Source organism: Chlamydotis macqueenii, chromosome 1 (genome assembly GCF_036417535.1).
Source record: "Chlamydotis macqueenii isolate bChlMac1 chromosome 1, bChlMac1.mat, whole genome shotgun sequence".
NCBI lineage: Eukaryota > Metazoa > Chordata > Aves > Otidiformes > Otididae > Chlamydotis > Chlamydotis macqueenii.
Window position 1 is genome coordinate 1144164 of NC_141556.1, and position 16873 is coordinate 1161036.

General features: G+C 63.3%; 2 protein-coding genes across 2 annotated transcripts in view; one reads left to right on the forward strand and one right to left on the reverse strand.

Annotated features, from left to right (window-relative positions):
* The window catches only part of SND1 (staphylococcal nuclease and tudor domain containing 1), a 70512-nt gene extending 60914 nt beyond the window's left edge, over positions 1 to 9598 (forward strand). Inside the window, exons 16-17 of the mRNA XM_086739902.1 lie at positions 4040 to 4342; positions 9441 to 9598. Coding sequence (XP_086596028.1) covers positions 4040 to 4342; positions 9441 to 9598 — 461 coding nt within the window. The remainder of the gene's footprint in view (positions 1 to 4039; positions 4343 to 9440) is intronic.
* A 969-nt stretch (positions 9599 to 10567) lies between these two features.
* LOC147601938 (uncharacterized) lies at positions 10568 to 11389 on the reverse strand. Its single transcript, XM_086739903.1, has one exon. It carries the CDS (start codon positions 11387 to 11389, stop codon positions 10568 to 10570), a length of 822 nt encoding a protein of 273 aa, XP_086596029.1.
* Positions 11390 to 16873: the final 5484 nt, after the last annotated feature.

Genomic DNA, 16873 nt, shown 5'->3' on the forward strand with positions numbered 1-16873 from the left:
TGTGGTTGCACAGTTTTGGGGTCCCTGTACCCCAAAATGCTGCGGGTGCAGATGTTGGGGTGCAGGGACCCCCAAAATGCTGCGGGTGCTGGATGTTGAGTGCTGGGACCCCAAATGCTGAGAGTGCGTGGTGTTGGGGTGCAGAGACCCCAAAATGCTGCGGGTGCAGATGTTGGGGTGCAGTGACCCCAAAATGCTGTGGGTGCGGGGACCCCAAATGCTGAGGGTGTGTGGTGTTGGGGTGCAGAGACCCCAAAATGCTGTGGGTGCAGGGACCCCAAAATGCTGAGGGTGTGTGGTGTTGGGGTGCAGAGACCCCAAAATGCTGTGGGTGCAGGGACCCCAAATGCTGAGGGTGTGTGGTGTTGGGGTGCAGAGACCCCAAAATGCTGCGGGTGCAGATGTTGGGGTGCTGGGACCCCAAATGCTGTGGGTGCATGGTGTTGGGGTGCAGGGACCCCAAATTCTGTGAGTGCACGCTGTTGGGGTGCAGGGAAGCCAGATGTTGTGAGTGCACAGTTTTGGGGTCCCTGTACCCCAAAATGCTGCAGGTGCGTGGTGTTGGGGTGCAGGGACCCTGAATGCTGCGGGTGCAGATGTTGGGGTCCCTGTACCCCAAAATGCTGCGGGTGCTCGGTGTTGGGGTGCAGGGACCCCAAATTCTGTGAGTGCACACTGTTGGGGTGCGGGGAACCCAAATGTTGTGGGTGCACAGTTTTAGGGTCCCTGTACCCCAAAATGCTGCGGGTGCGTGGTGTTCGGGTGCAGGGACCCTGAATGCTGCGGGTGCAGATGTTGGGGTGCAGGGACCCCAAAACGCTCGCGATGGCGGGAGGTTGGACCCAACGCCGGGCTGCCGGTGATCAGCTCTGTGGGGGCGGGGGGCCTGGCTCCGATATCCCGGGATGGGACGTGCCGGGGTGCTCCGGGATGCACCAGGGTGCTGCGGGATGCCCCGGGATACTGCGGAGTATCCCAGGATGCTGCAAGATATCCCAGGACGTTATGGGATGTCCCGGGATGCTGTGGGATGCTCTGAGATCCTGTGGGATACCCTGGGATGCTGCGGGATGGCCCAGGATTCCGTGGAGTGTCCAGGGATCTTGTGGGATACCCTGGGATGCTGTGGGATGTGCCAGCATGTGCAGGATGCTGCGGGATGCCCTGGGATGCTGTGGGATACTCTGGGATCCTGTGGGATATGCTGGCATGCTGTGGGATATGCTGGGATGCTGCGGGATGTGCCAGGATGCCCTGGGATGCTGCGGGATGCCCTGGGATGCTGCGGGATAACCCAAGATGCTTTGGGATGCTCCAGGATCCTGGAGGAACCCTGGGATGCTGTGGCGTGTCCCGGGATGCTGTGGGATACTCTGGGATGCCGTGGGGTAGCCTGGGGTGTCCCGGGATGCTGTGGGATACTCTGGGATGCCGCGGGATGCTGTGGGATGCTTGCCCCCAGCCCTCGACCTTCATCCCTGCGAGGATGGGACCGGGGTGGGAGCATCCTCTGCCTCCTCCGTCCCGGAGCCGGCTGCCGGCGGGAGCGTTGACCAAAGCGATTGGGGTTGGGGTTGGGGTTGGGGTTCTCTTGGGAGCGGCGCGTCCCTCAGCGGCGCAGGTGGGTCCTCGGCTCCCCTTCCTTCCATCCGTCCCGAGCCGCGCTCGGAGCGTCGGCGTGCCGGCATGGCTCCGCGCCGCGGGGCCGGCAGCGCTTCGCCGGGCCGGGAAAACGCTGAGCTTTGCTTTTTTTTGGTTTTATTTAAGGACTCGGCCGCCTCCTCGGCGATTCCTTCCCGTTATTTTCCGGAGGGAAAAAAACTGCCGTGGCGGCTCCCTTCCCCCAGCCCCTGCCTGCGCGGCGAGGAGGAGGAGGAGGAGGAGGAGGAGGAAGGGAAGAGGCGCTCCGGCAGCTCTGGCTCCTCGTTTTCCCCTCCCGGTGCGGTGCTGGAGGATGCGCCTGGCCGGAGGCGCCGGCAGCGTGTTTGCACGAGATGCGTGCCGTGCCAGGATCCGTGCCGTGCCGTGCCGGGATCCGTGCCGTGCCAGGATCCGTGCCGTGCCGTGGCCGGGATCCGTGCCGTGCCGGGATCCGTGCCGTGCCGTGCCGGGATCCGTGCCGTGCCGGGATCCGTGCCGTGCCAGGATCCGTGCCGTAGCCGGGATGAGTGCCGTGCCGGGTCCGTGTTGTGACCGGGATCCGTGCTGTGGCCAGGATCTGTCTCGTGCCAGGATCCATGCTGTGACCAGCATGCATGCCGTAGCCGGGATCCGTGTCATGGTCAAGACGCGTACCATGGCCGGGATCCGTGTCGTGCCAGGATCTGTGCGGTGGCCAGGATCCGTGCAGTAGCCGGGATCCGTGCCATGGTCAAGACGCGTACCATGGCCGGGATCCGTGTCGTGCCAGGATCTGTGCGGTGGCCAGGATCCGTGCAGTAGCCGGGATCCGTGCCATGGTCAAGATCCGTGCCAGGGACACAATCCCTGTGGTGGCCAGGATCCATACGTGCCCAGGATCTGTGCTGCGACCAGCACGCGTGCCATAGCTGGCATCCGTGCCGTGGCCGGGATCTGTGCTGGGACTGCAGTCCATGCCGTGGCCAGGACCCGTGCCGTGTCAGGATCCGTGCCATAGCTGGCATCCGTGCTGTGCCAGGACCCGTGCCGTGGCCAGGACCCATGCCGTGCACAGAACCCGTGCCGTGCCAGGATCCATGCCGTGCCCAGGATCCATGCCATGCCCAGGACCCGTGCCGTGGCCAGGACCCGTGCCGTGCCAGGACCCGTGCCGTGTGCAGGACCCATGCTGTGTGCAGGATCCATGCCGTGCCAGGATCCGTGCCGTGCCAGGACCTGTGCCGTGGCCAGGACCCGTGCCGTGCCAGGATCCGTGCCGTGCCAGGACCTGTGCCATGACCAGGACCCGTGCCGTGCACAGGACCCGTGCCGTGGCCAGGACCCGTGCCGTGCCAGGATCCGTGCCGTGCCAGGACCCGTGCCGTGCCCAGGACCCGTGCCGTGGCCGGGCCGCGCCTCGCCGCGCGTTTGCCCTCCCGCCGCCCTGGCCGAGCCGGGGCGATGGCCGCTGCGTCGCCGGGCGCGCGCCCAGGCAGCCGCGGCGTGTCATTCCCGGCGCCTCGTTAATAACGGGCCGTGCGAAATGGAATTGATGACGCGGGAGTTCCCCGCGCCGCCGCGCCGGCAGCGCTTCGCCGAGGGGGAGCCCGCGGCGGACGGGGAAACTGAGGCAGGGCTGGGGGGTGCTGCGGCGCTCGGCCTCCCCTCCCCGCCTTTGTCGGGATTTAATTTGCGGCGGGGGCCGACGCGGCTGGGGCGCGGTGCGGGGGCGGCTGCACCACGGCAGCGCCGCGCGGTGGGGCCTTGCGTGGGACCCTCCTCTTCCTCCTCTTCTTCCTCTTCCTCCCTCTCTCCTTCCTCACCCTCCTCTTCCTCCTCTTCTTCCTCTTCCTCCCTCTCTCCTTCCTCACCCTCCTCTTCCTCCTCTTCTTCCTCTTCCTCCCTCTCTCCTTCCTCCTCTTCCTCCTCTTCCTTCTCTTCCTCCTCTTCCTCCTCCTCTTCCTCCTCTTCCTCACCCTCCTCTTTCTCCTCTTCCTCACTATCTTCTTCCTCATCTTCCTACTCTTCCTCACCCTGTTCTCCCTCATCTTCCTACTCTTCTTCGCTCTCCTTTTCCTCCTCTTCTTCTTCTCTTCCCCACTCTCCTCATCCTCCTCTTCTTCACCCTCCTCTTCCTCCTCTTGCTGTCTTCCTCACTCTCCTCTCCATCCTCTTCCCCACCCTCCTCTTCCTCAACCTGTTCTTCCTAGTCTTACTCTTCCTCGCTGTCCTTTTCCTCCTCTTCCTCCTCATCCTCACTCTCCTTTTCCTCCTCTTCCTCCCTCTCCTCTGCTTCCTCCTCTTCCTCACTTTCCCCTTCCTCCTCACTCTCCTCTTCCTCACCCACCTCTTGCTCCTCTTCCTCTCCTTCTTCCTCCTCTTCCTCCTGCCCCCGCTCACGCCGCTCTTCCTCCCGCAGGCATCGAGTGTCCGCGGGGAGCGCGGAACCTGCCGGGGCTGGTGCAGGAGGGCGAGCCCTTCAGCGAGGAGGCCGCGCACTTCACCAAGGAGCTGGTGCTGCAGCGCGAGGTAGGCGGGCGGCGGCGCGGGGGCGCGGGGGCGCGGGGGCGCGGGGGGACGGCGCGCCGTTCGGCGTTCCGGAAAGCTCCGCGCGGCGCCTGGCGGGTGGGACGCGGCGCGGGCGACGCCGAGGGGCCCGGGGACGGCGGCGGCGTGGGGCCGGCTCCGCGCCCGCGGCCCGTCCTGTTTCTGGTTTGTTCTGGTGAGATTTATTTTATTTTATTTTATTTTATGTTATTTTATTTTATTTTATTTTATTTTATTTTATTTTGTTTTATCCTCGTCTATTCTGTTTTATTTTGGTTTATCCTATTTTATTTCACTTTGTTTTACTCCATTCTATTCCATTTTATTCTATTTTGGTTTCTTTTCTTTTATTCTATTCTCTTTTAGCCCATTTTATTTTATTCTATTCTATATTATTCTATTTTGATTTATTTTATTTTATTTTATTTTATCTTATCCTATCCTATTCAATTCTATCCTATCCTATTCTATTCGATTCGATTCGATTCTCTCTTGCTTTATTTTATTTTATTTTATTTTATTTCATTTTATTTTATTTTATTTTATTTCATTTCATTTTATTTCATTTTATTTTATTTTATTTTATTTCATTTTATTTTATTTTATTTTATTTCATTTTATTTTATTTCATTTTATTTTATTTTTCTACGTTATTTATTTTATTTTATTTTCTACGCGTTCTTTTGGCCGGACACCGCCGCCGCGCGACGCTCCCTGCTCTGCCCGTGCCGGCGGCCGTGGCTCTGGCGCCGCCTTCGCCATGCGCCGTGCCGCCCGTCCCGCGCCGGGGAGCGCTGGGGTGCACTGGGATGACTGGGGAGCGCTGGGGAGCGCTGGGGACCCGGCTGCAGCCCCCCAGCCCCTGCGGTGGGAGCCAGGCCGGGCTGCGCCGCAGGAGGCCGCGCCAATCCGGTGCCCGCGGGGCGCGGCGCTGGCGTCCCCCCCGTTTCGGGTGCGTTCGGCGCAGAGCCGTACGGGGCCGGGGGGCCGGGGGCAGGGGACGCACGTCCTCTGCGGGGAGGGGGGTCGCAGCGCCCTTCGTGCGGCGGCAATGCACGGAAATGCACAGCGGATGCAGGGCGGGTGCAGGGCGGATGCAGGGCGGATGCAGGGAGGATGCAGGGCGGATGCAGGGAGGATGCAGGGTGGATGCAGGGCGGATGCAGGGCGGATGCAGGGAGGATGCAGGGAGGATGCAGGGTGGATGCAGGGCGGATGCAGGGAGGATGCAGGGTGGATGCAGGGTGGGTGCAGGGCGGATGCAGGGCGGATGCAGGGAGGATGCAGGGTGGATGCAGGGCGGATGCAGGGAGGATGCAGGGTGGATGCAGGGTGGGTGCAGGGCGGATGCAGGGCGGATGCAGGGAGGATGCAGGGAGGATGCAGGGTGGATGCAGGGTGGATGCAGGGCGGGTGCAGGGAGGATGCAGGGCGGATGCAGGGCGGATGCAGGGCGGATGCAGGGTGGATGCAGGGAGGATGCAGGGAGGATGCAGGGTGGATGCAGGGCGGATGCAGGGCGGATGCAGGGAGGATGCAGGGAGGATGCAGGGAGGATGCAGGGAGGATGCAGGGCGGGTGCAGGGCAGGTGCAGGGAGGATGCAGGGCGGATGCAGGGAGGATGCAGGGTGGATGCAGGGCGGGTGCAGGGAGGATGCAGGGCGGATGCAGGGAGGATGCAGGGTGGATGCAGGGCGGATGCAGGGAGGATGCAGGGTGGATGCAGGGCGGATGCAGGGAGGATGCAGGGTGGATGCAGGGCGGATGCAGGGTGGATGCAGGGCGGATGCAGGGTGGATGCAGGGAGGATGCAGGGAGGATGCAGGGCGGGTGCAGGGCAGGTGCAGGGAGGATGCAGGGCGGATGCAGGGAGGATGCAGGGCGGATGCAGGGAGGATGCAGGGTGGATGCAGGGCGGGTGCAGGGAGGATGCAGGGCGGATGCAGGGAGGATGCAGGGTGGATGCAGGGCGGATGCAGGGTGGATGCAGGGCGGATGCAGGGCAGATGGCGGGTGCAGGGTGGCTGCAGGGTGGCTGCACAGCAGACGCGTGGTTGCCAGGCAGATGCCGGGCAAATGCGCAGCGGATGAGTGGGGTTGCACAGCAGATGCACAGTGGCTGCAGGATGGATGCAGGGCGGATGCAGGGCAGACGCGCAGAGGATGCACAGCAGCTGCACAGCAGTTGTAGGGCAAATGCACGGTGGTGGTGTGGCGGCTGCAAAGCAGAAGCACAGCAGGTGCATGGGGGATGCAGGGTGGATCCGTGGCCGATGCAGGGTGGGGGCATCGAGGACGCGCAGCAGATGCATGGCCGGTGCAGAGCAGATGCAGGATGGATGCACAGTGGTTGTGCAGTGGATGCAGGGCAGATGTGTGGGGTTGCGCAGCGGGTGCAGGGCAGATGCGCAGAGGATGCACAGCAGGCGCACGGCAGATGTGCAGCGAGGGCAGGGTGGGTGCGCAGCAGATGCAGGGGGGACGCAAGGCAGGTGCATGGAGGATGCAGGGCAGATGCAGAGTGGTTGCATGGCGGATGCGCAGCAGGTGCACAGCGGGTGCCGGGTGGATGCACAGCGGACGCACGGAGGATGCGTTGCAGGTGCACAGCAGATGTGCAGCAGACACACAGCAATGCAGGGCGGATGCAGGGCAGATGCATGGTGGCTACAAGGCGAATGCAAGGGAGATGCAGGGCGGATGCACAGCAGATGAGTGCGTGGCGCAGCAGATGCACAGTGGGTGCAGGGCGGATGCACGTAGGATGCACGGAGGATGCACAGCAGTTGCAGGGCGAATGCACGGTGGATGTGTGGTGGGTGCACAGCAAATGCGCAGCAAATGCATGGCAGGTGCACAACAGATGCAGGGTGGATGCACGGAGGATGCATGGCGGGTGCACAACAGATGCACAGCAAATGCACAGCAATGCACGGTGGATGCACAGCAGCTGCACGGCAGCTGCAGGGCGAATGCAGGGTGGATGCGTGGCGGATGCACAGCGGAAGCGTGGCAGGTGCCCAGCAGATGCGTGGCCGACGCGGGGCGGATGCAGAGCAGATGGAGGACGCAGGGTGGATGCACAGCAGATGCAGGGTGGTTGCAAGGCGGATGCAGGGCGGATGCAGGGCAGCAGCACAGCGGATGCCTGGTTTGCACAGTGGATGCAGGGTGGGTGCAGGGTGGCTGCAGGAAGGATGCAGGGCGAGTGCAGGGCGGATGCAGGGCGGCTGCAGGGCAGATGCAGGGCGGATGCAGGGAAGATGCAGGGCGGATGCAAGGCGGATGCAGGGCGGATGCAGGGAGGATGCAGGGCGGATGCAAGGCGGATGCAGGGCGGATGCAGGGTGGATGCAGGGAGGATGCAGGGCGGATGCAGGGAGGATGCAGGGCGGATGCAGGGTGGATGCAGGGTGGATGCAGGGAAGATGCAGGGCGGATGCAAGGCGGATGCAGGGCGGATGCAGGGAGGATGCAGGGCGGATGCAAGGCGGATGCAGGGAGGATGCAGGGCGGATGCAGGGTGGATGCAGGGGAGGGATGCAGGGGGATGCAGGGTGGATGCAGGGGAGGATGCAGGGTGGATGCAGGGTGGATGCAGGGCGGATGCAGGGTGGATGCAGGGAGGATGCAGGGAGGATGCAGGGGATGCAGGGATGCAGGGAGGATGCAGGGAGGATGCAGGGTGGATGCAGGGAGGATGCATGCAGGGGATGCAGGGTGGATGCAGGGAGGCGGATGCAAGGCGGATGCAGGGTGGATGCAGGGAGGATGCAGGGCGGATGCAGGGCGGATGCAGGGAGGGATGCAGGGCGGATGCAGGGAGGATGCAGGGAGGATGCAGGGCAGGATGCAGGGAGGATGCAGGGTGGATGCAGGTGCGAGGCGGGAGGATGCAGGGCGGATGCAGGGAGGATGCAGGGCGGATGCAGGGAGGATGCAGGGAGGATGCAGGGAGGATGCAGGGAGGATGCAGGGAGATGCAGAAGCAGGGTGGGATGCAGGGGCGGATGGTGCAGGGCAGATGGCGGATGCAGGGCGGGTGCGTGGCGCAGGCAGGGTGCAGGGCAGGATGCGGCAGTGGCGTGCGGCGAGTGCCGGGGCGCGGTGCAGGCCTGGGCGCGGGAGGCGACCCTGCGCTGCCGTGGCGAATCCGGGGCCGGGCTGCCCTGGGCGCTGGGCGACCGCTGGCAGAAGCGGCGTTCCCTCGGCCTGCGAAGGGCGCTGCGCAGCGCTCCGCGGGCCAGCTCCGCGTGCCGCCGCTCGCTGCGCTCCGGTGCTGCTGCTTTGGCACCCATGGGTGCTCAGCTGCGCCCGCCCGGGTCTGGGGGCCCCCGGGGGTGTCTGCCTCTGTTTTATTCCATTTTATTCTGGTTTGGTTTCTGTTCTTTTCTTTATTCTACTTCTTTCTTTTCTTTTCTTTTCTTTCTTTTCTTTCTTTCTTTCTTTTCTTTTCTTTTTCTTTTTCTTTTCTTTTCTTTTCTTTTCTTTTCTTTTCTTTTCTCTTTTCTTCTCTTTTCTTTTTTCTTTTCTTTCCTTTTCTTTTTCTTTTTTCTTTCCTTTTCTTCTCTTTTATTTTATTTTCTTTTCTCTTTTCTTTTCTTTTCTTCTCTTTTATTTTATTTTATTTTCTTCTCTTTTCTTTTTTCTTTTCTTCTCTTTTCTTTTCTTTTCTTTTCTTTTCTTTTCTTTTCTTTTCTTTTCTTTTCCTTTCCTTCTCTTCTCTTCTCTTCTCTTCTCTTCTCTTCTCTTCTCTTCTCTTCTCTTCTCTTCTCTTCTCTTCTCTTCTCTTCTCTTCTCTTCTCTTCTCTTCTCTTCTCTTCTCTTCTCTTCTCTTCTCTTCTCTTCTCTTCTCTTCTCTTCTCTTCTCTTCTCTTCTCTTCTCTTTGCCTCTCTTCTCTTCTCTTTGCCTCTCTTCTCCTCTCTCCTATTTTATTTTATTTTATTTTATTTTATTTTATTTTATTTTATGTTTCTGCGTGATCGCGTTATTTTGGCCGGACCCCGCTGCCGCGCGACGCTCCCCGCTCTGCCCGTGCCGGCGGCCCTGGCTCTGGCGCCGCCTTCGCGCTGCGCCGTGGATTGGGGAGCGCTGGGGTGCGCTGGGAAGGACTGGGGAGCACTGGGAGGAAGTGGGGACCCGGCTCTGGCATCCGAACTGGAGCAACTGGGGGAGTTGGGGTAGGAACGGGGGGCTGGGGCGTGGGTGCAGGTGTGGGCGCAGATCCAGATGTGGCTGTGGATGCAGATGTGAGCGTGGGTGTGGGTGCAGAGTTGGGCACCGACGCAGATGCAGACGTGGTTGTGGGTGCGGATCCAGATGTGGCTGCGGATGCAGATGTGGCCAGGGATGCAGATGTGGTGGTGCAGATTTGGGCGCGGATGCGAGTGTGGCCAGGGATGCAGATGTGGCTGGAGATGCAGATGTGATGGCGGGCGCAGATTTGGGCACAGATCCAGATGTGACCACAGGTGCAGATGTGGGCACGATGCAGATGTGGTTGTAGGTGCAGATGTGGCCATGGGTGCAGATTTGGGCACTGATGCAGATGTGGCTGTGGTTCCAGATGTGGCTGTGGGTGCAGATGTGGCCGTGGGTGCAGATTTGGGCACCAGTGCAGATGTGGCCAGGGGTGCAGGTGTGGGTGCAGATGCAGATGTGGCTGCCGGGCCATGCAGCTGCGGTGGGGGTGGCGAGCGGCGAGACCCTGTGCCCGCCAGAATCACCGCATGCCAGCGGGCGCGGGGACGCAGGGATGCGGGGACGCGGGGACGCAGGGATGCAGGGACGCAGGGATGCAGGGATGCAGGGAGGCAGGGATGCAGGAACGCAGGGATGCGGGGATGCAGGGATGCAGGGACGCAGGAACGCAGGGATGCGGGGACGCAGGAACACAGGGGGATGCAGGGATGCGGGGATGCAGGGACGCAGGGATGTGGGGACGCAGGGACGCAGGGATGCGGGGACGCAGGGATGCGGGGACGCAGGAACACAGGGGGATGCAGGGATGCGGGGATGCAGGGACGCAGGGACGTGGGGACGCAGGGACGCAGGGATGCGGGGACGCAGGGATGCGGGGACGCAGGAACACAGGGGGATGCAGGGACGCAGGGATGCGGGGACGCGGGGACGCCTCACCCTGTCCCGGCGGCGAGGAGCAGCCGTCCCGGCGGTTTCCCGGCTCCGCGGGGATTTCTCAGCCCCGGGGTCGCCGGCCCCTCGGTGCCGCCGTGCTGACCGCCACCGCCCTCCCCGCCTCGGCGCCCGCGTTCCCCCTGCGCGCGTCGCCCCTCGCAGCCTTTCCCCCCGGCCGGCCGGGACGCGCCCGGAGCTGCCGTGGCCGTCACCGCGACGCCGGTGGCGCCGGGACGGTTGGGCGCGGTGAGCGGGGCCGCGGGTCACCCCTTGCGGCGTTTCGTCCGGCCTGGCCCGGCACCGGTCGCCGCGGGGTCCCCAGGCCGGGACGGGGTGGGGGCGCGGTGCCGGCTGCCTCTGCCGTGCCGTGCCGTGCCGTACTGTGCCGTGTGATGCCGTGCCGTGCCGTGCCGTACCGTGTCATACCGTACCGTGCTGTGCCGTTTCATGCCACACCAGTCCGTGCCATGCCAGCCCGTGCCGTGCCGTGCCGTGCCGTGCCATGCCAATACTGTGCCACACCATGCCATGCCGTTCCGTACCATGCCATACCGTGCCGTGCCGTACCAAACCGTGCCGTGCCATGACATGCCGTGACACACCATGCCATGCCGTAACATACTGTGCCATGCCATGCCATGTCGTGCCATGCCATACCATGGCATGCTGTGCCATGCCATATCGTGCCAGACCATACCATGCCATGCCATGCCATGCCATGCCGTGCCGTGCTGTACTGTGCCGTGGTATGCCATACCGTGCCATTCCATGCCGTGCCATGCCAGACTGTCCCATGCCATGCCGTCCCATCCCATACCGTGCCATTCCATGCCGTGCCATGCCAGACTGTCCCATGCCATGCCGTCCCATCCCATACCGTGCCATTCCATGCCGTGCCATGCCAGACTGTCCCATGCCATGCCGTCCCATCCCATACCGTGCCATTCCATGCCGTGCCATGCCAGACTGTCCCATGCCATGCCATCCCATCCCATACCGTGCCATTCCATGCCGTGCCATGCCATACTGCACCATATCATGCCATGCCGCGCCATGCCATGCCATACTGTGCCACGCCATGCCATGACGTATCGTCCCGTGCTGTGCCATGCCGTACCATGCCATGTGACACCCTACCATGCCGTACTGTACTGTGCCGTGCCATGCCGTGCCATGCCATACCATGTCACGTCATACTGCGCCGTGTCATCCCGTGCCGTGCCGTGCCGTGCTGTGCCGCGCCATCCGCAGAGCCAGCGCCTCGCAGACGCGCCGGGGGAGCCCCGAGCATCCCACTGCCCGTGAAAACCCCGGAGCGCGAAGCTCGGCCGCGCCAGCGCCGCCGCCGCCCCGGGCTCTGCTCCCGGCCGGGCCAGCGCCGCTCCAGCGCCGCCAGCGTCTCCGCGCCCGCTCGGCAAATCCCGGGGGTCCCGGCCGCCCGACCCCTGCGGGACCGGGTGCTCCCAGCCCCCCGCCGCGTGCCCCCGCGCGCCGATGGGTTTTCCGAGATTGGGGGGATCCCGCGCCGGATGGGGTCGAATTCGGGTCCCCGCCGCCGGGGAGGGCGCGGGGAGGAGGACGGGGGTCCCGCGGGGAGGGTGGGGGTCCCCGCGGAGCTGGGGGGCCGCAGGCTCCTCTTCCTCGCCAGCCGGCCACTGTCCCGGTGGGATAGTGCCGGTATTTCGGTTCGTTGCCGAAACGCCGCCGCCGCCGCGGGGGGAGAGCAGGCCCCGGCTCGCGGGGGGGTCCCGCGCACCCCGACCTGCGCCCACCTTGGCGGCAGCAGTGCCGAGGGGCGCGGTGGCCGGTTTTTGGGGCGCTGGCGGGACCGCGCACTGGGAATGAGGGGGGGTCCGCGCCGGGGACGGGGGGGGGGCAGCCAGAGGTTTAGCAGTGGGGGGGGGCTGCGGCGGACCCCCACCCCGCCGTGGGGAGCCGTGGGGCAGCGTGCAGGGGGTCCCGCGGGAATGGGGTTCGGTGTGGGGGACCCCAACCACGCCGCTGCCCCCCGGCCACGCCAGAGACCCCCATCGCCCCCCAGCCCACCCAGGCACCACAGCCCCCCAAGCACGCCGCAGCCCCCCAGCACCCCACAGCTCCCCATCACCCCACAGCCCCCCAAGCATGCCACAGCCCCCCAGCACCCCACAGCCCCCCATTACGCTGCAGCCCCCCGTCACCGCACCCCCATCACCCCGATGGCACCGCAGCCCCCCCGTGCCCCCCGCAGAGCCCCCCCCCACTTTCACCGGCGGTTCCCCGGGCGCCGAGTGGAGCCGGGATCAAAGCCGAGCGCCGAAATCAAATCGATGGGGGCCGCCCCCCGCCCCCCCCCACCCCCGGGGGTCCCCGTGTCCCCGCCGGCAGCGCCCAGGGCACCCAGTGTCCCCGCGCACCCAGGGGTCCCAGCGACCTCGTCACGGCGCCGGGGTCCCGGTGTCCCCCTCACCGTGCCGGGGGTCCCAGTGTCCCCACAGAGCCGGGGGTCCCAGTGTCCCCCTCACCGTGCTGGGGGTCCCAGTGTCCCCACAGAGCCGGGGGTCCCAGTGTCCCCATCACCGTGCCGGGGGTCCCAGTGTCCCCACAGAGCCGGGGATCCCGGTGTCCCCATCACCGTGCCAGGGGTCCCAGTGTCCCCACAGAGCCGGGGTCCCAGTGTCCCCTCACACCCAGCGATCCCGATGTCCTCGCAGGGTCAGGGGTCCCAGTGACCCCATGATGGTGCCAGGGGTCCCAGTGTCCCCCTCACCGTGCCGGGGGTCCCAGTGTCCCCACAGAGCCGGGGGTCCCAGTGTCCCCCTCACCGTGCCGGGGGTCCCAGTGTCCCCACAGAGCCGAGGGTCCCGGTGTCCCCCTCACCGTGCCGGGGGTCCCAGTGTCCCCACAGAGCCGGGGGTCCCAGTGTCCCCCTCACCGTGCCGGGGGTCCCAGTGACCCCGCAGAACCAGGGGTCCCAGTGTCCCCATCACTGTGCTGGGGTCCCAGTGTCCCCAGAGCTCCCAGTGTCCCCGCACACCTGGGGGTCCCGGTGTCACCGCAGGGCCAGGGTCCCAGTGACCCCATCACCGTGCCGGGGGTCCCAGTGTCCCCCCAGAGCCGGGGGTCCCAGTGTCCCCTCACACCCAGCGATCCCGATGTCCTCGCAGGGTCAGGGGTCCCAGTGACCCCATCATGGTGCCAGGAGTCCCAGTGTCCCTGCAGAGCTGGGGGTCCCAGTGTCCCCAGAGCTCCCAGTGTCCCCGCACACCTGGGGGTCCCGGTGTCACCGCAGGGCCGAGGGTCCCAGTGACCCCATCACCGTGCCGGGGGTCCCAGTGTCCCCACGGTGCTGGGGGTCCCGGTGTCCCCAGAGCTCCCAGTGTCCCCGCAGAGCCGGGGGTCCCGGTGTCCCCACCACAGTGCCGGGGTGCCCCGCGTCCCCCTCCCCGCCCGTCTCGGCGGCCCCGCTGCCGGGTGATTCCTTCCCCTCCCCCGCTCCCCTGCGCCCCCAGTTCCCCTGTTTCCACCCCAAAAATTGGGGGGGGGGAGGGGGTAACACCCCCTGCGTGTGTGTCCCCCCACCCCAAACCGTCCCGTGCGCCCCGGCCTGGGGGCGGGCGACGCGTCGGCGCCTTCGACCGGCTGCCCGGCAAAAAAAAAAAAAAAAAAAATTAAATTAAAAAAAAATTAAAAATCAAAAAAGGGGGCGATGGCGGGGGTCCCGGGGGGCACGGAACCAGGGACGCCCCCCCACCCCAAACTGAGGGCGCCCCCCCTGCACCTCCCTCCCTTTTCCTCGCCGCCTCCCCCCGCGCTGCGATTTTTCGGAAGCCGTTTGCTGCTGAGAAGCCAAAAAAAAAAAAAAATTTTTAAAAAATTAAAAAAATAAAATAAAATTAAAAAAAAGCGCAGCCACAGCAACCCTCTCAGGCGGGGGGGGCACGGCAGGGCCCCCCCAGCTCGAACCCCTCAGGGACACGGCATTACAAATTTTGAACAATATTTATTAAAATACAAAAATACACTTGGTTTTATTTTTTTTTTTTTTCCTTTTTTTTTTTTTTTTCCTGTGGTTTTGGGGTGTTCCTGCGTACAGTGGGACCCTCCTGGCGTTACAGATATAGCTATAGATATAATTTCCCCCCCCCGTGACCCCCCCTCCCCGCTTTTAATTCCGATTTCAACCCCCTCCGGTAAATTTTTATTTTCTTTTTTTTTTTTTAATTTTTTTTTTAAATTATTTTAAAGCTAAAATACGAAATCAAAGTAGTTCCAGTGCCCGAGCGGCCGGGGGGACCCCCCCTTCGCCGCTCGCCCCCCCCCCACCCCGGACCCCCCCACCCCAAATTTTTCGGGACCCCCCCCCCGAGGCCGGGGACCCCCAGTCGTCGCCCCCCCCCCACCCCAAGCCCTTTAAATTTTGCCCCCCCCCCAACATTCCATGAGCAGGGTGGGCTTTTGGGGGAGGGGGGGCGTCCCCGGGGAAGGAAGGAACCCCCCCCCCCCCAAAAAAAAAAAGAAAATTCTGAAATTGTGGAAATTAAAATTGAAAATTTAAATGAAATTTTAAAATCTGGCGGCGCTGCGGAAGGTGGTCTACAATCATACGTCGGCTCTCCCGGCGGGGGCCCCCCCAGCCCCCCCAGCCCCCCCGGGAGCCGTAGCCCTGTGCCGGTACCGGTACCGGTCTGGGTGGGGGCGGGGGGGGCACCCACTCCGCACCCCCCCCCAGCACCCACCCGCTTTTGGGGGGGGGGGGTGTGGATTTATTTAGACGTTTTTCCCTTTTTTTGCCCATTTCGTGGGGGTTTTTGTTCGTTTTTTTTGCTGTAATACATTGCAGACGTCCGGCCCCCACCCCCCCACCCCCCAAAAAAAAATTAAAAAACCCCCAAAATGAAATTTTTTATTGCGTTTGGCAGAGCTGGGCCCAGCGCCGGCGGCTGCGCTCCCTGCGCCCGCGGAGGCGGCGGCGGCGGCGCGGGACGGGGGGGGGGGGCCGGCCTGAACCCCCCCACCCCCCCTCTCCTTAACCCCCCCCAAAACCCCCCCAAAACCCCCCCGAGCCCCCCCCCGAGCCCCCCGAACCCCGCCGGGCCCCTCTCTGCCGCAGCCGCGCCGCAGCCGGGCCGCGCCGCCGCGAAGCGCGATCGGGAAATTCGATTTTGTTTTTTTTAATTTTTTTTTTTAAACTCGCCAGTTAGAAACCAGTTTCTGGGGGTGGTGGGGGTTGGGTTTGTTGTTTTGTTTCGTTTGGGGTTTTTTTTGGATTTTGACGATTTCTTTTTCCCCAAAATTTCCGTATCGCCCGCTTCCCGGCAGCCCGCGTTGAGCGTTTCGGCGTGCCCAAGAGAAAAAAAGTCTCTCCCCCCGCTCTGTACAAAAGTTGCCGTCTGGGGTTTTTGTTTTTTCCTTTTTTTTTTTCTTCCCCCCCTTTTTTTTGTTTCTTCCCCCTCCCTTATTTTTTTTCTTCCCCTTTTTTCCCTTTTTTCCCCCCTCTTTTTTTTTTTTTTACTTTTTTCCCTCCCCTTTTTTATTCCTTTTTTTCCTTCCCTCTTTTTTTTTTTTTTCCCTTTCCCCCCCTTTTTTTCCCCCCTTTTTTTTCCCCCTCTTTTTTTTTTTTTTTTTTTTGTGCATTCTATTGCATTTGTAATTTTGCGGCGGGGGGGGAAAAAAGGGGGGGGGGGAAGGAAAAAAAAAAAGGAGGAAGGAAAAAAAAAAAAAAGGAGGGGGAAAGGGGATGAAAAAAAGGGGGGAAGGAAAAAAAAGAAAAAAGGGGGGGGAAAAAAAAAGTGGGGGGGGGGGTCAGATCTGGGTCTCCTGGACCTTGTCCTTGGCGTGGGTCTGCACGAGGAAGGGCTCGGGCAGGGGGGGCCCGGGGGGGGTGCAGCGAGTTGCCCAGGCTGTTCTCGGTCCAGTGGGCGCCGTGCGGGGCCTTGTAGGCGCCGAAGGCCGGGCCCGGGCGGTCGCGCGCGGCGGGCGGCACCGCGGGCCCCTCACCTGCTCCGGCGGGCGGCGGCGGCGGCGGCGGCGCGGCCGCCATGTCCTCGTCCACCTGGATGATCTCCACCGTCCGGGCGGCCGTCACCGTGCCGCGCCGCTGGTGGCGCTTGCGGAGTTTGTAGAAGACGATGAGCATGGCGGCTGCCAGCAGGGTCACGGCCACGAAGCAGCCGATGATGATCTTGGTGGTCTTCATCACCTCGTCCAGGCTGGTCTGCGGCCCCCTCGCCCGCCTCGGCGGTGGGCGCCGCCGCCGCCCGCCTGGGCGGTCGCGTGGTCTGGACCAGGACGGTGGTGGTGGTGGTGTAGGCCGGCTGGTAGCCCGTGGAGGCGGTGGGCACGGGCTTGGTGAACTTGGGGGAGGCGTCCTCCGGGGAGATCTCGGTGGTCTCCACCGTGACGGTGGTGAAGAAGCTGTAGTTGGAGGTGTTGAGCTCGGCCGTGCTGACGTTGAGGTAGGCCGAGGCGTTGGAGTTCCCCGCCACGTTGGTCACCATGCAGGTGTAGACCCCGGTGTCCGTCAACAAGACGTGGGAGAAGTTGAGGGTGCCGTCGTTGAGGACGGAGATGCGCGGGTGGGCGGAGGA

Coding starts and splice junctions, on each gene's coding strand:
- LOC147601938 (XM_086739903.1), bottom strand. CDS start 11,389: ATGGCATGGCGTGGCACAGTATGGCATGGCATGGCGCGGCATGGCATG.